We start from the raw sequence: 20,277 nt of genomic DNA, 5'->3' as shown, positions 1-20,277 counted from the left end.
CCATTTTTCAGTTGTCATAGATATGTTTTCCTCTTTCACTGTATCAGCACTAAGAGCATCCTCCCAAGTTTCAGCTCATTACTGTCCTATTCCCAGTGGCATCAAGTGCATCTTGCTTTGCTTGATCCACAATACTTCTGTTTGACAAAAACATCACATCCACGTGGAGATTATTAGAATTGGTACCTTATGATGATCGCAAAGAAGAAGAAGAGAAGATGAGAGGATTGGGGCTGCTGCTCCTTCTATTCCACGATTCCCAATGAGAGAACGTAAGTCTGTCCATTGCATTATATAGAAAACAATACAAGTGGGCTTTCCATATTTGCCCATCACACACACTTTACAAAAATAGAAATTACAACGAATAATACTGCAATAAGGAACCCAACCCAATAAGGGAACCAGGATGTAATGTCTGTTGTATTAGATCTTGGTTTGGATCCGGATCCAAATCCAGATCCAATATCATCATCTCTCAATAGCCTCCCTCAAGTTGTACATGGTAATCACCATGGACAACTTGGACTTCAAATGCTAAAACCTTTGCTTTGTCAAACCCTTGGTGAAGAGATTTGCAATTTGATTTTCTGAACCGATGAATCTGGCTTCAAGTTCACAATCTTCAATTTTACTTCTAATGAAGTGTTGATCAATTTCTATATGTTTGGTCTTTCCATGATAAACAGGATTCAATGAGATTTTGATGGCACTCTGATTGTCACAAAATAAAACTGATCTAGGGACTGCCTTATCTAGTTCATGTACCAGACTTCTTATCTATGTCAACTCTGAGGTTGTTGTTGTCATGGCCCGAATTTAGCTTCTGTGCTTGATCGTGTTATAGCCTGTTGTTTACGACTGGACCAAGAAACTAGATTACCTCCAACAAATATACAATAACCTGAAAATTGATATTCTCTCATCTGGATCTACTGCCCAGTCAACATCTGAATAGGCCATCATTATGAGAAGATCTTCCCTATGATCTCTTTTCCTATAGAATAAATTATCTCCCAGAGTACCTTTTAAATATCTGAAAATTCGCTTCATTGCTTCCATATAGGTAGTTCTTGGTTAATGCATGAATTGAGATACTTGGTTCATTGCATGTACAACATCTAGTTTTGTGAAGATAAGATATTATAACATGTCAATAATACTCATGTATTCAATAAGATCACTATACAACTCTCCATCATTAACACTCAATTGTTGGTGTAATGGGACATGAATTAACAGAAGCTTCAATCAGATATACATGTCATAAGAGATCCATAGAGTACTTACGTTAAGACCAGAGCATCTTTTCTTTTATCAACCTCAACTCCCAAGAAGTATTTCAATTGACCAAGATTTTTTATTTTAAAGTGTTTATTCAACACTTCCTTTATTTCCTTAATATGTTTATCTGAGCTCCCTGTAACAATGATGTCATCCATGTATATTAGAAAAACAATCATATATCTTTTACCTTCGTGGATAAACAAAGAGTGATCAAGTGAAGATATGCAAAAGTCATGTCTCTGTATTTTCAAAGCAAAACACTCGAACCAAGAACGAGAGCCTTGCTTTAGTCCATATATAGCCCTTTTGAGTTTGCACAAGTATTCAATTGGATAATTTTCATTGCATCCCTGTGGTTGTTCCATATAAACCTCTTCTTCAAGTTTGCGTGTCAGAAAGCATTCTTAACATCAAGTTGGTTCAGCGTCCAGTCATAATCTATTGATAGAAACAAGATGATACATATTGTCTTCATTTTAACCATAGGGTTGAATGTCTCTTTATAATCCATATCATATTCTTGCGGGAAACCCTTTGCAACAAGTCGAGCCTTATACCTTTCAATAGTCCCATCTGGTTTATATTTAATCTTATAAATTCACTTAGACTCTGTCACATTTTTATCTGGATGTCTTTTAACAACTTCCCATGTTTGACATTCATGCAACACTTTCATTTCATCATTCATGGCTTCAACCCATTTCTTATTTCGAATAGCGTGAGAATAAGAAACTGGTTCTTGTTTTTCTATTTGCATAAGGAAAGACTGATGATCTGTGCTAAAATTTTCATGTCTTACCCATGATGTCTAACCTTGTTTGAAGTTCTGAACTCTAGTTGTGTTATGATTTCATCACACCGGTTGATGGTGTCTTCATGATTGCCCATATTTTCTAATTCGTGTCCCACTTCATTATTAGCTGCCCTTTGTGCCCCAACTTCAAAACTAGTTGCCCTTGTATTTCTTCTGATATATACATGTCCTTTATATCACCTATTCATAGCTACATTTTCTTCATAAAAGGTAGGAACTTTCATTTCCTTCTTGTGGATTTCTAGAACTTCTCCTTGTGACATAGAACTTTCATTAGACCCTAAAAACAGTTCTTCACTTAACCATGGCTGGTAATATTCAATGCTTCCCTCATTTGTTTTATGAACTTGTTCTGTAATAGAATCATACTCAAAGGAACTTTTGTCAAATACTATATTTGTAGAAATGTGAATACATCTATTCTTGATATAATAGCACCTGAATCCTTTATAACTATCAGCATAACCAACAAATTTGCAAACATGAGCTTTGGGTTCAAATCTATTTTTTAGGGATTTATCTATACAAACATAGCAAATACACCAATAAGCTCGTAGAGAATCATAACCAAGATGCTTCCCAAACAGTGCATAATAGGGAGATCTTCATAGGCGACACATTTATAATGTGTACAGCTGAATAAAAAAACCTTTGTCCAAAGATATAAAGGAATTTTTTTGGCATGTAACATTGTTAGGGCATTTTCAACAATATGATAATGTTTGTATCAACCAGCCCATTTTGTTGACGAGTGTAAGGACAAGATATTCTTCTATTGGTTCCATTATTTTCAAGATAAGTAATGAATTGCTTCAAAGAGTACTCAACCACCACCATCACACTGGAAATTCATAATAAACATAGAGAATTGATTTTTAACTAACACATGAAATTTCGTGAATATATTGAATATTTCATGTTTATGTTTCACAAAATATATTCATGTATAACAAAAAAAGATATCAATAAAGGAAATAATAACGACTACCAGAAGAAGAAGCATTAAGTATTGGTCTTCATACATCTGCATGCACGATTTCAAAAGGTTTCAAAGCTTGTTCATTCAATAAATTAAAAGTAAGTACATGACTCTTTGCAATTTGACAACTTGGACAAATGACACTGTCAGACTCACATTCTAAACTAGACTCAAGAATGAGTTTACTAGAAACCAATTTCTCAACGAAACCATGACTACAATGAGCAAGATGACTATGCCAGACATTGGCCTTATTTAACCTAGAAGTAATAAACAAACTAGATGGACTAAATGACAATAGACTCGACTTTGAAACAGAATCAACTGACTCGAATGCAGGTTCTTTGAAGATGTACATATTTTTTTACCTTTTTCCAGCAACAAATATCTTCTTCGTGTGAAGATCCTTGATACAAACAGAGGATGCAGTGAATACCACAAATGAATTGGTATTATCCACAAGTTTAGAAATAAAATAAAAATTTTCTTGATGTTGGAAACAAAAAATACATTGCAAAGATTTAAAGAGCTATACTTAGACAAAGGAATAGACACATTTTCAATGTATTTGATGGGGTGACGAGTCTTATCTCCAGTAACAATATAAAGAACTAAAGTTGAGAACTTACCCTCATCATCTGTAATGTGGTTGGCAGCTCTAGAATCAAGAAAACAGTGTAACGCGTCAAAATCCAGGACTTGTACTTTTTATAAAAAGTTCGAAAGCTTTGTAATTATTAGTTTATCAGAGTTTTTAAATAGCAATTCAGCGAAAATGATATTTGAAATAGCAAATCAATGGACCTTGGGCGCATTACAGCGCAATTTTCTTTCACAAACAGATTTTTATATGGATTTTTTGGAATTGCACAAGAATGCTTTTTGTTATAATGTTTAGAAACTAGAATTGGATCTATGACCCAAAGACTTGGCCATCCTCATATGTCTAAAATCCAACATTTTTCAAGTTTAAGAAAATTTTGTAATTCTGAAAGTTTTACTTGTAAAGATGGCAAAACAAAAAGGTTACCATTTCATGGTAGAACTTTTGTTTCTTCTAAATCACTTGAGTTAATACATTCGGATGTTTGGGGTCTTGCACCAGTCATATCAAAAGGTGAATATGCATATTATGTAATTTTTGTCGATGACTTTTCTAGGCATACTTGGATTTACTTCCTTAAGCATAAATTTGAGGTTTTTTCATACTTTCAAACATTTCACAAAATGGCTAAAAAATTTTCAAAATGATATTTTCATTTTTCGCATTGATTCAGGGAGATAATTTATGCCCAAAGAATTTAAAGACTATCTTAATTTACATGGTTTCACACATAAAAGATCTTGTCCACACACACCACAACAAAATGATCAGGCCGAACGAAAACATCGACACATTATGGAAACCACTAGGACTTTATTAATAACAAATCAAGTTCTCAAAGAATTTTGGGCAGAAGCTGCCCTAACGACTACCTATCTTATTAATCAAATGACATCTTCTTCTTTAAAAAACATAACTCCAATTGAGAAACTTGTAAGCCTATCTTCTGATTACTCTAGATTAAGAGTCTTTGGATGCAAATATTTTGTTTTCACCAACAAGAATAATAAACACTCTCCTCGTGTAATTTCTAGTACCTTTGTAGGATATGCAGATAACCAAAAAAGCTATAGGTGTTTTGATTTTCAAAATAGAAAATTGTATGTATCAAGAAATGTATTTTTCTTGGAAAAAGAAAGTTTATTTGAATTTGAAAAGCCCAAGGAAGTAATCGAGTATTTTTTTTGATAGATTTGACTTCAAAATCTAATGAATGTGATCATGAATACGATTCACACAATGATCAAGGTACTATTGATTCTTAACATAATAATGAAGAGCAAACTCATAGGGATGTTAGTCTACAATATTCAAGACGTAGAGAAGCTAATCTTCCATGTGCATTAGAAAAATACTTCGAAGTACAAACCAGAAGGTCAACCAAAATTTTTAGACCGCCTAAAAAATTTGTGTCCAATAAATCTTTTTCACCCAAATATAAGGCATTTATCGCATTAATGCAATCATATGTAGAACCGTCATCCTATTCACAAGCCAAAAACCATACAAAATGGGTATAATCCATGAAGGCAGAATTAGAAGCATTAGAAAAGGCTAACACTTAGACTATTCAAGATATTCCTCTGGGCAAGAAACCTATAGGTTGTCGATGGGTTTACAAAGTTAAAACCAAGAGTGATAAAACTCTTGAAAGGTATAAAGCCAGATTAGTGGCCAAGGAGTATGCCCAAAAGTATGACATCGATTACGAAGAAACTTTTGCTCTAATTGCCCGAATGACCATTGTTAGGACATTAATCACTTTAGCCTCTATTAGAAAATGACTCATATTTCAAATGGATGTCAAAAATGCTTTTCTCAATGAAAATCTAGTTGAAGAAGTTTATATGAAAGCCCCACCTGGTATTAGTATCCCTAAGGGTAAAGCTCTTCGTTTAAAAAAAAATCTTTATGGTCTTAAAAGAGGCACCAAAAGTCTGGTATGACATGTTTAGTCATGTTATGCTTGATATTAGTTTTGATATTGTTTGACTGATACTGTTTTGTTTATTAAGAATTATGATGCAGGGATTATTGTTCTCCTTATCTATGTGAATGACATGATTATCACCGAAGGTGACAAACAAGGAGTTGAAAACATCAAAAAGCTTCTTAAAACTCATTTTGAAATGACTGATTTAGGTTTATTGAGATATTTCTTAGGAACTGAAGTTGCTTATTCCCCTCGTGGATATTTATTATCTCAATCTAAATATTTTTTTTATATTGTTTCCAAGTCTGGAATTACAGATGATAAGAAAGTGGACATTCTAAAAGTTGTCAACATCAAAATAATAATTGATGATGGAGAACCTCTTGATGATTTCACTCCTTACAGACAACTCATTGGAGCACTCTCATATCTTTCCATTACTAAACCTGATATAGCACACATTGTACATACAGCTAGCCAGTTTTAGCACGCTCCCACTTCTGTTCATATGGGAGCAAGTTTGCGTATTATTAGATACCTAATGTCCTCCCTTTCACGAGACCTCTTCTTGTCTGTTTTATATTCATTAGATTTAATTGCTTATAATGATGCTGACTGGGGAGGTGATCCCAATAAGAGACACTCAACCACTGGTTTTTGTGTTTTCTTAGGTGAATCCCTGATTTCGTGGCAATGCAAAAAACAATATAAGGTCTCTCTTTCGTCCACTGAAGTTGAATACTGAGCCATGGCCACCACAATAATGTAAGTAGTTTGGCTCAGACGTTTGCTAGCTGACATGGGAATTGAAGTGACAAAAGCTTTATGCATGTGCTGTGACAACAAAAGTGCGGTCTATATTGCCAGCAACCGAACATTTCATGAACGCACCGAACATATTGAAATGGACTGTTACTATGTTAGAAAAAAATATCTACATAAAACCATTGATCTGTCATATGTTACATCGGAATATCAATTAGTGAACTTCTTCACCAAACCTCTCGCTGCTCCTAGATATCATTTCCTCTTAAACAAACTTTCGATCATTATATCATAATTTTAAGGAAGAATGTTAAAAATACAAAATGTGTAATACATATAATATAATAATAATATAATATATATTTATACTTTTTTACTTTCTTTATTTTCTTTATTCTTTTTCTTTATTTTATCTAGTTCACGTTGAACTAGTTAGTCAAGATCTAATTAAATCTTGACTAATAATATAGTCGTTGGACCTAGTCCAACGGCTATAAATAGAGTCGTTGGACTAGGACCAACGACTCTTAGGAAGAGCTCTTCCCACTCCTCTTCTTTCATATATAAATAGGGGTGACCCCCTCCTTTGTAATTCAATGTTTTTTAAGCATTTCTCATGATAAACAAATATTTATTATTTTTATTGTGTTCTTCATTTATACCCTTTTATGGGTAGTGCTTGTAGTGTCTCCAATAGATACCCATTGTGAGCTTTTGTGCGTTTGTGGAAGATCACCATTTCATTACAAGCGCCTAGGTGCCTAGGCGAGTACCTAGGTGGGAAAACACCAAAGTTGATAGGTTATGTTTGTTGTCTTATAATGTTTAAAACATTAAAATCATGTTTGGTTGTGTATTTTGAAACATTGAAGCTTTTAAATGGTTTTTTTTTATATTTTTATATTTTATCTTATATAATTCTATTATTGTGGGTCTCTAGACTATACAACAACAACAACTACGCCTTCATCCCAAAACAATTGGGGTCGGTGATATGAACCAAAAAAGAAAATCATTCTGGGTCTCTAGACTATACAACTAAACAAATATTTGTTTACATGGATTTGAATGTTTGAAATGTAATCATGTTTTAATTGTTTGGCGTCGTTCATGAATTATGTGTTTGTTTCAGTTGTTTAGCTTCATAAATTGTGTTAAATATGTATTTCTATTGCTTTTTAAGAATTTATTGCAATTTTTATTTTTTATTGTTCTTTTTCTGGGTCCCGACTAGGCCTTTTAGGGGATTGGCAGCTAGGCATCAACTAGTGCTTTTGACCAAGGTTGTTAAATGCGATGAGGCGAAGCGAGGCGTTGAGCCTGCGCTTCGCCTCTGACGCGTACGCCTCTCACAACTGGTATGGAAGTGAAGCGGTGGGAGGGGAGGCAGTAGGAGAAGGACCACGCGCCCAGCTGGTACGGAAGTGAGGGATATGCCGGTCGTCCGGTGGTCGGAGAAGACTGAGCAGCACAGCAACTCCGGTGGTCGGTGGTCACAACTGGTAGAAGGTTGATGAGGGGCAATTTGCGCATCACAGCAACGCCTCAGTACCTTGAGTGTGTGCCTCGCCTCTGAGGCGTACGCTTCAGGTACTAAGGCGTATGCCTCTCACAACACTGCTTTTGACTACTTAGACCTTCATCTAATTCACCAACATTTTCAACCACGCAATGCATGAAATACCAATTGATACTGTTATTCTAAAAGTAAGAGCTTTCCTTATGGATATTTACTTCCTATTTCTAATCACCGATCTGATTCTAATTTGGTTCTGCAGTGTTTGTCAGTTCTACATTCAGACACAGATCCAAAGTAAACCATTTGCAGATTTTACGCAAAATCCTCATCTTCAACCCCTTTTTGTTGGATCTAGTAATTCAATTCAAATACACTGGATCTAGTTCCAATCTGGATTCGGGTACCGACTTTCTGCCCAATATTCATATTCCGATTTCTCATGATCTGAACTTCAACAAACCCATTTGCACCAATAATTTTAAACATACAAGATGTCAAACATGAATGCATATTACTCAGCAGCTCAATCCCACTTCCAATGCAGAAGGGTAACATTATGTGGGTAAAAGTTACAAAATTAAAAAGAAAATTCCCACAAAGAGATGAATTTGATTAAGCACAAGATCATTTGTAATCAAATCCTCCATACAATTTTTTCGGTTTTGAAGGCAAAAAAAAGGGAATATATTCAGCAAAAAGGAGAATGTACAGAAATAGGAATGGTGACATGATGAGAGGTCACCAAAGAACATTCAAGGAAGAAAATTAGGTAGATTGCAAGTGTGTTCCAATTCAATGGCTACTAAGATATGCAACATTTATGTCTGGCCAGTCACGTCAAAATGGGTCATATCCAGAAGAATATCCAAGAGATGGATCTTATCATGAATACCGGTTGTTCTTCCCAACTACAGGTTCACAACAGCCACCAAGTGGATTTGACCCATCAACACAACATTATCACACTTCTTAATCCACAATCCAACTGAAAAGCTCTTCCCAGTCCAATCAATTTGGACATGTCATAGCATGTCACATGGCATGTCCACATGCTGTGCCATGTCCCCTAGACAAGGGAACCTAAATAGTGTTCCCTGTGACAGAGAGAAAAATTCATGAAGATAAATTTTACAATATAGATCATATTGATAGTTCGTGCTACTTTTTTCCTATGCTGTTTACTGCATTTCTTGGTTAGGGGTTGCTGTTTGCCACTAATCCAATCAGAGATAAAGCAATTACACACAATCGTTTCCTTCTTTGCTACAAGTGTCAAATGATTTATTTCATGTATCTCACGTAGACATCATGCCCAAAAGAGAACGTGATATCTTTATCAATTTCCATGGATTGATCAAGTATTTCAGCTGAGAACCGTAAAGGAGCAAGAATTAATAATACAAACTTGTTATAGACAATTTCAAAACTAGAAAATAAGGAGACAACAAAGATAGTCAGATTTTTATAGCACATGCCTCTGCCTTTATGAAGCTTCGTTCTTTATTCTATTATGATGTCTCAACATCACATATCTTCATTAGAACTAATTATACTTTATCATCACCATGTTGGGGATACTCTAACAATATCTTATATTTTTTGTAGACTGCTCTTCACACTTAACTGGTGACAATCATACTAATATAACTTAATCTCCTTCTTTTGAACTCTTACATTCAAGTATTTTTAACACTAATACCAAATGAAGAATAGATCTCAAATTTTGCAGATTATTCTTCTACAGATCTGCCTGATACATAACATTAACATTCACATAAAATGTTAAAAGATGTGGTTCATACTGAATGGGAAAATATTAAAACAAGCAAACTATCCAATCTCCAGAAACAAACAAAATGGATCTAGATTAAACTTCTTGTGAAGAAATAAAAATCACTACAAACTACATTCCAAGAGATGGTCGGTCTATTTATTCCCCTACCATGATATCAATGATTAAATACCTTAAATATTCTCTCCACCACATCATAATATAAACCGTTTTTAGCCCACCCTCCAGTAAAAAGAACCCCATTGACCAGGTTTAGTTTCTGCAATCACAAAACTGCTTTTATTCACAAAATATGTCACTGTAAAAAAATAATTAAGAGCAAAAAAATGAGAGCCAATATCGTTCTTGAATTCACGACTAGATTGGGAGTTCAAAAGGCAAATCAACTAAGAGATATTACAGGAGGTCGAAGTTGCAACTATCTTTTTCTATTTGATGCAATTATTATCACATGAAATTCAAGAAATTTTATCACCATGATACGAACAAAAGAAATTCGTTGTGGTAAAAAAATGTTTTCCAGTTAAAGAAAAAATGAAAAAACAAAAAATGTTATCCATTCTTTGATTTTGTTAACATTTTCCCACATTTTTTCAAGGAAAACAAAATCTTAAATACTGCAAAGAGATCACTCCGATGATATCCTGACATTGGTGGACTGATTTTGGTGACGGCCTAGGAAACACCTGCTAAACCTATCTTACAACAACAACTACGCCTTCATCCCAAAACAATTGGGGTCAGCGATATGAACCAAAAAAGAAATTCATTTTGGGTCTTCCACATGAATCCTTTTCCTCCAATCATTTCTATCCAATGCCATGTCCTCGGTGAGGTTCAAAGCATTCATATCCTTACCTATCATCTCCATCCAAGTCTTCCTAGGCCTACCCCGACCTCTTTTAACTAATATATCTTCCCATTTCTCCAACCTTCTAACTGGAGCCTCATTAGGCCTTCGCCGAATATGTCCAAACCACCGTAAACGATTCTCTCGCATCTTATTTTCAATGGGTGCAACACCTACCTTCTTACGTATCTCCTCGTTCCGAATCTTATCTTTTATTGTATTTCCACACATCCATCTAAGCATCCGCATCTTAGCTACACTCATTTTTTGAATATGATGTCTCTTGGCAGCCCAACATTCCGTACCATATAGTAAAGCGGGTCTAATAGTCGTCCTATAAAACTTTCCCTTCAACCGCAATAGCATTCTACGATCGCACAACACTCCAGTTGCACTTTTCCATTTCATCCACCCAACCTTTATCCTATGATTTACATCTCCATCAATTTCTCCATACTTTTGAATGATGGATCCCAAATATTTGAAATAATCATTCACCGGTATTTCTTGCTCACCAAGCTTCACTACACTCTCATCACTACTTCGTTGCTTACTAAACCGACATTCCATATATTCAGTCTTACTCTTACTCAACTTAAAACCTCTAGCTTCCAATGTCTGTCTCCATAATTCTAACTTAGCATTAACCCCAGCTCTAGACTCATCAATCAAAACAATATCATCAGCAAACAACATACACCACGGTACATTTTCTTGAATTGATCTCGTAAGCTCATCCATCACTATCGCAAATAGGAAAGGGCTTAAAGCAGATCCTTGATGTAACCCAACCGTTATCGGAAAATTGGTTGTCACTCCTCCACAAGTGCGGACATTGGTTACTACTCCTTCATACATATCTTTAATTATACTAATGTACTTGAGAGAAACACATTTCTTCATCATTGTCCACCAGAGAACGTCCCTAGGTACTCTATCGTATGCCTTCTCTAAATCAATAAAAACCATATGCAAATCTTTGTTCCTATCTTATAAAGAAAAATAATTGTTTGAAATATTTTAATATGGCAATAATGCAGTACAAATTATGCTCTCATTAGAAAAGCAGGGCGCTTAGGTACATGACCACGAAGTCAATTTACATCAGAAAAACCAAAGCACATGAATACTAAGGCCTACACATTTTCAGTAGAACACCAGATTTGTTTACTGATTATGCAAAATAGCTGATTCAAGAGTATCTGCCAAACATGAAGGTTCTCAATTCCATGGAATGTGCTTTCCAGTTCCATGAAATAAGCACTGTAGATTATATAGTTTCTGGAATTCAGATTATTCAATCAGTTTAATACTACGACAACAGCAAAAACAACCGTCAAAGGAAAATAAAACAACAAATTAGAGGTATTTAAGCATCTTCGAACCGATTATCGTCTTTGCTACACAATGTCATGTGGATTCTGCACAAGGAAAATTCGAACTAAACCGAATCGAGCTCAAATTTTCTGAATTCCTCCTCTCACCTCTAGCAGAACCTCCGTCGGCTCGTTGTAGATGAGGGGAATCACGCGAGCCCCCGAAGCCTCAACGAACTTCACGTACGACGCGGCGATGTACGACGCGTTCGTCGCGTTGTTTAGCCTCCCGCTCGCGCCGTCGCCGGGGTGTGAAAGAATCCCGATCACCGGCCGGTAATTCAACGCTGGATCGGGGAACGGGTAGCGGGAAAGCCGTGCCTGTGCAAGATCGGGCTCGCTGGGAAGGAGGAGGGATTTGGCCCTGCCGTGGGTGAGATTCTTGGAAAGGGAGATCATGAGATGTATCCACAGACAATTGAACATGTCCGAGGGCATGAACTGAGACCTCGAGGAGGACGAAGAGGAGGAGCAAGAAGACTGCGAAGACAACGACGAAGAAGACGGAAAATGGGAACTGAGCGAGTTCGAAACCCTAACCCTACCGGCATCTTCGACGGCTCCGTGGCCGGAGGCGGAATCGCAGAGAGGAAAAAGCATTCTTCTTCGTTTCCCTGAGCTCCGGAGATTCGGAAATCCGGCGGAATTAGGGTTAGGTTTTTTTTTCACCTGAGGCCTCCCGAGAAGTGGAGGTGTGCCAGAAAAAGACGCTTCAGTGGACTCTGTTTTGGTCCTTCCCAGAAGGTCGCCGTCTGAGGGTTGAGTTACCAGAACAACTGGAAGATGGTTTGGCTTGTTTTTGAAACACAATCTTGGCGGATAGAATGGTGCCACGTTGGAACGCAGAAGGGCACACTTTTCCGAACCATGCGATGGTGTTCTTGTGGGCCCCATGCTTTGTCAGCTGTGGGCCCAGCAGTCCTATAAGTCTGTCTCGTTGCCTTTTATTTTCGTGGAAAGATAAAGTGCAATATGAGTGCACAAACCACCTGATCATCCTTCATCTTGAGGACAGGGCCGGTATAGGGATGGCAATGAAACGGGGGGAAATGGGCCGCTTCGCCCTGTTTGGACCGGGGGGATGAAGGTTAAAATCCATCCCCGTGGAGGCGGGATGGACTGTTGATAGTGAAATTCCACTAAAGGGGGGGTGAATAGTGAAATATGATAATGATCGATAAAATAAAATAATTAAGCAATAAGGCACAACACATAAAACACAGAAGTTATACTGGTTCGGTCAATATCCAGACCTACATCCAGTCCCCAAGCAAACCACTTGAGATTCCACTATAACATCCGAGTTACCGGATAAATAGTACAACACCCTCTTCCCAAGAGGTCTTCTTCTCTCAACAGAGAAGGGGCACACCCTCTTCCCAAGAGGTCTTCTTCTCTCAACAGAAAATGGCAACACCCTCTTTCACAGAGGTCTACTTCTTTAAACAAAGAAGGAATACAGTGAATAACAGAGTTACAATACTTCCTATAGAATCTTCAGAATGATATGAATGCACGAATGAAGGATTCTAAGAATGTTCTGTTTGTCACTCAGAGGATACTCTTTGTCAAAGAGCTGGACTTGACTTTTTCTCTTTTCTTCCTTTTTCTTTTTCTCTTTCTTTTTCAAGACTCTCTTTTCAAATCACGAATAGAAATTTTTCTCTTTGTAAGCTCACACGTCTATTCCATTCCTCTTATTTGAATAGTTTATGTGTGTGTGTTTATATAGCTTATAAAAAGTAGTCGTTACATTTTGGAATTGTAACTTTTTGAAATGTGAAATGTTAGGTCATTTCAAAACCATCTTTTAGAGAAGTTCGAGAATGCCTTTTTCCATAAAGGTGAAATAGAGGGTACACTAGTCGTTGTATTGTTTTAGGTAATACATATTTTTATGTAAAAAGTCTATTTCTTATAATAGTACATTTGAACGTTGGGTTGTAGTTTTGTCTTTATTCTAATTAATGATTTGAGGTACATTAGTACTTCTTTACTTTAAATGAGTGTAAGTACTATGAGTGCTTTGAGATATTTATTTGTACATAGTCATGTCAAGTGTATTCTTTATGTAGTGTATTTCAAAGTCTCCAGAGAGAATGAGGACCAAAAAGAAGGTCGACATTCTTTGGGAAGGATATTTAGAAAGGATTTGTTACAGAAGGCATTTAATGCTTTGTAGAGAGAATGATGACTTCAAGTAAGTCGACATTCTATTGTTATGAGAAAAAGGTAACTAAAGTCCTTTTAAAAACATATTTAATTTGTTTTTCTTATGTGTAGCCGATTTATGTTTTTGTCTTCTTGTATTAAGAAATATTTCATTAAAGAAGATAACTAAAGTCTTTTCAAAAACATATTTTATTTGTTTTTCTTATGTAGTCGATTTTATGTTTTTGTCTTCTTCCTATAAAAAAACATTTCATTAAAGAAGATAACTAAAGTCTTTTCAAAAACATATTTTATTTGTTTTTCTTATGTAGCCGATTTTATGTTTTTGTCTTTTTCCTACATTCTTTTTTTTTCATGTTGTCTTGTATATAGTGTAAGGTACAATGACAAAATGTCTTTTTCATAAAAGGTTGTAAGAAGGTACAATTATTATATGACAAAATATCTTTTTCATAAAAGGTTGTAAGAAGGTACACTTATTGGTTTTCATAAAAGAACCTTTTTGAAACTATCGTATACTTTTATGATATAGTATGTATGTAATATGCAATATGCAAGTTCCTGAAGGTTCTGTTACATATGACTCTAAAGAAGAGAAAAATCTTCATCTTGAGGTAGCCGATTTCTTCATTTGAACTTTAGGAAAGCATGGCTCATCAAGCTTTTTCTTCAAGGAGTATGATTGCACCATAGTTGTACTTGAACAGGAAGTCTCCATCCTTATTGGGTGAGATATCCTTGCATCAAATACTCGTTAGATTTAAGGCAAAACATATTCAGTCATAATATAACATTATTTCAAGAGAACATATTATCATATCATACAAAATCAAATAAGACAGTGTATCATATTATGTGACATCAAAACCGAGTTTCTCAACAGATAGAGGCGGCGATGAAGGTTAAAATCCATCCCCATGCCGGGATGGACTAATGTTTTTTTCCCGCCCCGCCCATCCCATCCTCAATCCTTCTAAAGGATGACAATAGACCGAGGGGAAATGGGCCCCCTGCCCTGCCTCGCCCCTGTTTGGACAGGGGATGGAGGTGGAGGTTAAAATTCATCCCCATGCAAGGAGAGGTTTGGGTTTTGAGACGGTGTGGGGGTGGAGACCTTGTCCCCCCACCCTTGCCATGCCATTGCCATCCTAGGCCTGTCAGTTGTGGGCTCAAGCCTGGTTAACGACAATTAGGTGCTTAATAAATGAATTTTTATGCCATGTGATTGCACCCAATCCCAACACTAATTTTTTTTAGTACTAGTGAATTTTTTAGTGCCATTGCGGTTGAAGGGAAAGTTTTATAGGACGACTATTAGGCCCGCTTTTGTAACGACCCCAATTCATACCCTTTGAAAATGCGGATTTTTTTTCTAAGAGTTGCGGAAAACTTCCCAGAGACCTGGGGTCCCTACAGTTCCAATTTCAGTTGGATAACCACACACCACACACCACAAACCAACTTACATTTATCATTCATAACCAACCAACTGAACTCTTTTATTAATGAATCAATAAAAGTCATATTTAATGTCAAAAGTGAAATAGCAATTTGCAGGAAATAAGAAAAACTAAAAGGAAATAACAGTAGAGTCACTCTGTCCGTAAGTGAAGCAATCTGAAGCAAATGTGACCCTCGTGTCTCCTCAGAGCGAGTCAATTTCACTGATCACCTGTATCTGGGAAAAACCAATAAAATGAGAGGGTCAGAAATCCGAAGAATTCTGCGTACAAGTTTTCCTAATGAATCAAATAAGAAAAGAGCATAAATAAGATCCATGTAATATTTTAGAATGATACAAGTATAACCAAATTATAAGGTAATTAACCAGTTATGCAACAATAAAATAAACATTAAGCATGAGGAAACACTAAGTAATTAATCATTAATTACAACTTAATCAATAAAGAAATTAAATGCAACAGAGATCAACATCCTTCAATGATCAACACATAATAACCAAGTGAACAGATAAATATGCATGAACTAATGCATAGCAAGAATATGTATGATTTATGTGCGATGCATGAACTCTTATTATCTTTCATTTAAACTCCCCCTCTTTCCATATGCATGTCCTATTAAATGCACAAAATCTTTAAATTCCTCTTTTTAATTTACCATTGCCCGCGGATACACCAAACGAGTACAATCCCCGAGGTCAAGTAGGGTTTCTGGGGTAGCTTCACACACAATTTGTATTTTATTACCGGGTTCCAAACTTAGCCCTCGACCGATATCAAGAAACAACACCATCCATCAGAACCTTGGAAAACAGCATCCAAAGTCAATGACACCATGAAAAACAGCATCCACTGACACCACTTTATTGGTATACCAAAAAACAACAACTGTGTCAAAACACACCACCCCCAGGAATAGTGGCAGACTCTCCCTAAAACCGTGGTCAGGAGAAGAACCTCAATATCGGGTTCAGGGGCAACAACGCACATGGAGTTTTTGTATCCTCACGGTTTTTCCCAAACCACAACATCCAAGATTCCCACTCCAAAGCAAGGACATCAAGGAGAAAGTGAATTACACTGTTGTTATTTTTTTTTATCTGGTTATTAATTCATTTCTTTTACATTTGCAAAATTTACATGCAGAATTAATAACATAAGCTTGCACATCAGCATGCTAAGCTTTTCACGGGACCACAGCCCGTGACAACATAAAACAGTGCGGTAAAACAACAATCTCACATTTGATTTGTTGCAATGCATCAAAATAACTAAAACAGAGAACAACTGGTTCTCGAGGCTCACCCAGCCACAAATGATCTAATTTGATCATTACCACATGCATAAGCAAAAATCATAAAGAGTATGCCACTTATGCATTCTTTTCACATGTTTTTCAATGCGCATTCATTTAGGACAATTTAAAGGTGTGCATGAAACAATAACATACATATACATATGCATGAGTTCACAACTTTAATTTAAATTTCATGCTTTCATTCCATACACATGCTCATATCCCATGTATGATTTTATTTAGCCTGTCAATGCATGCTTTAACATACATGTTCATGTCACATACACACTTTGATGAAATTACACATCTAAATCAGCATGTGAACCTTCAAGTGGTGGTGCATGTGTCAATACATCAAGTTAGTGTACAATATGCATAAGATGTAGCTTTGCAGCAAATACTTTGATTTTGGCTTAATGTGTGAAATGCAGAAAAACAAAACATATCATGCTCTTACACACATAGATCTAAATATCAGGTAAGCATAAATATTAAAATTTCAAGAAGAACTGAACCTTACACAAGCTAATTTAACTCAACCTATAATATTTAGTTTAAGCCGTGGAAAACAGCCTGTACGACAACAACCGAAAACATTTACATGTTTAGCTAAATTATGATAACATCCATGACGTTTGCGTCATACAGATTACATGGGTGTATGCCTAACAATCTTTGCACGTCCATATGCCTCTTAATCACCTTGTAAATAGGTATGACAGGATACATGACAGTAATCAATCATGCTACTAAGCAATATAATAATTTTGAAGCAAATGACCACTTACACATGAGTATATAAAAAAAATATAACCATGCAAAGCTGGACTAACACAGGTATAATGTAGTCTTATTTGAGAAGCAATGACCCAGCCAACCCGATCAGTTGGGTTTGGCACACAACCAACAGAAAGACCAAAGAAAAATTCCAGAACATGAGGGATGCTTATGCATAATTAGAAAAAAAAATCCCCTCAAAACTCCACGCCAATGTATATAGCCATAGACAAAAGTTCAGAATCAATTTAATTACATGCTTGTGTTAAATAACACCTACTGGAGAACCCCTTATATGAAGATGATAAATAGATTTGTATGCATCTTAAACAATAAAATGAAGGTATTAGCAAGAAGGCATAATTTAAATCCTACGGATGCTCATTAAGTATGATAAACCTGCATATCTAGATGAAACAGTCACTGTAGCTTGCTAGGGTAGAGAGCTTATGACAACAATCGCTCCATTACCAAAACCACAGATCACTCTGCTGGGTAAAGAGCTTGGTACCAAATACATGAGATAAAAAGAATCAGTATATCCTGTCATAACAGGATCCTACCATGCGTGCATCCTATTACTTCACATTCTTGGCAGACCTTACTCATACGTACCCTAAGTCCATTATGCAACAAGGGATTCAAACTAACAGGTGAACAAACAAATAAAATTTTAGTATGTTGAACCACCTCAAATCGTGAACCCATACAAGTATATTGAGACATGCTAAAAAAAATCTGAATAGCTTTAAATTGGAATCAGGGTAAATCCACAAATTTGGACATCATACAACAAGAAAAATCAATGTATTCATAACCTAATCATGAACTCCCAACAAAACAAGTGATACCCAACTCATATTAAATCACCGATCGAATTTAAAAATCAGTTTTACACCCAGGAACCTGATTCTTAATGGTTTCAAAAAGCCATCCTGAAACCCTAAACCCATTCGAGCTGAAACTTCCCTTGCTTGCTAAAAATAAATCCTTCGAGCATGTGAAATATTAGCATGTGAAAAACTCGCACTTTAACTCTCTGTGATTCGTCCCACCGAAAGCCAAAAAAACCCACAGAATATCAAAATGAGATTTCCCAAAAAATTTTACATAAGATCCAGTTTATACCCCCTTTCTCACCCGATTTCAAAAGAGAAAGCCCGTACCTCTTGACGAAATTTTCCAGCGAACTCTCCGGCGATCGAAGGCCGCAGTTGCGAGGGTAGGGCCGGCTGGTGATGCTCCTCTCACTGCCGTGACAGGGTGCTCGCTAGAGGTCAGTGACGACAGCAGGTAGCCGGAGCTTTGCCGGCGACTGAGCTCCCTCCGGTGAGCACGAAAATGAGAGAGAGAGAGAGAGAGGAATCGGGGAAAGAGACCCACTTGGGACCCCTTTTGAAGAGGAAGGCCCGGCGAAATCAGAGCCCCCTTCCCTCCAGCGGCTGCGCTTCAAGCCTCCCTTTCTTTCCTTCCGGCGATTTCGGTTAGGGTTCTCTCTCAGAACCCTACCCCCCCCCCCCTTCTTCCTTTGTTTCAAACATATCGGGCAACCCTTAGCGGGTTGCCCTTTACTTTTTAAAAAGGGCTGCTATAGGGGCGTGGTTCGGGTCCGGACTCGAGGCCCGTAACCCGACCCCCAAACTATATGGATCCACCAGTTGGATCCGAATGGATCCAACTGTGGATCCTCGGATAAATAAATAAAAATTTAAATTTTATTTATTTCTTCTTCTTCTTATTATTATTATTATTAGTTTTATTATAGATATGGATATAAAGACCACTATATGGATCTTAGATCCAGATGTTGGATCCAAACACGGATTCAACCTTAAATACTTGGTTTTTTTTATACTATTAATTATTTATTTAAATATTATAATTATAGTTTTAATACCCTATGGTGGGTTATTTACGCATTCTTTTATGGATCCGGTAATGGATTCGAGGCCCAAATTTAGAAAAGTACTTGTTATTTTCAAATAAATTTAAATAAATAAATTACAAAAATTGAGGTTATTACATCCCTACCCCTTAAAAGAATTTCGTCCCCAAAATTAAAACGGCTACAAACGTGTGGGTAGTACGGAAATCAAGTATATCATAAGTCTAATGGTCGATAACCAAGAGGATACCTTCGATCAAAACAGTCTCATCCTTCTGCGTAGAGGTCGTAACAGCATAAACTCTCCCGTTGGTCTTTCTTTGGCCTTGTTGTTGAGGTCTCTATTGTTGTTGTTGTAGGTACTGCTGCTGTCCTCCCTGAGTTGCTGGCGGGTTTGGACAGTAGGGAGCGATATAGCCAGGCTGCTGGCACCGGTAGCAAACTCCCTTGAACATCGGACAAAAACCCTGAGGATGACTTTCATTACATCTACGACACATTGATTGGGCTTTCCTCTGTTGCTGCCTCTGTTGAGGTTGTCCCTGATGCGCACCATGCTGACGTCCTTCCTGGGTTCGCTGCCTCTTGCCACCCTGAGCCTTTCCGCCTATCGGTGGGTCCTTCCTCTTTCCGCCTGAAGCATCCCCTCCATTCGTGCCTCCCTTTTGTGATACATTCCTAGACCTCTCCCAGTCCTTGGTCAGAACCGTGGCTGACTCGATTGCATCGGCCAAGGTAGGAGGCCGATCTGACAGTACGCGAGC

At 36.8% G+C, this 20,277-nt stretch overlaps 1 protein-coding gene across 1 annotated transcript in view; it reads right to left on the bottom strand.

Annotated features, from left to right (window-relative positions):
* LOC149836552 (gamma-glutamyl hydrolase 2-like) overlaps positions 1-12,664 on the bottom strand; it is a 41,413-nt gene extending 28,749 nt beyond the window's left edge. The window contains exons 1-2 of the mRNA XM_090007036.1: positions 12,028-12,664; positions 9,866-9,952 (exon numbers count right to left, since the gene is read on the bottom strand). Of these exons, the coding sequence (XP_089863162.1) occupies positions 9,866-9,952; positions 12,028-12,519 (579 nt within the window). The 5' untranslated portion in view covers positions 12,520-12,664. The remainder of the gene's footprint in view (positions 1-9,865; positions 9,953-12,027) is intronic.
* Positions 12,665-20,277: the final 7,613 nt, after the last annotated feature.

This window comes from Nuphar pumila, chromosome 5 (assembly GCF_984573655.1).
Source record: "Nuphar pumila chromosome 5, dmNupPumi1.hap1.1, whole genome shotgun sequence".
Classification (NCBI taxonomy): Eukaryota; Viridiplantae; Streptophyta; class Magnoliopsida; order Nymphaeales; family Nymphaeaceae; genus Nuphar; species Nuphar pumila.
The sequence above is the reverse complement of the archived record's forward strand: the minus strand, read 5'-3'. Positions and strand labels throughout refer to the sequence as shown.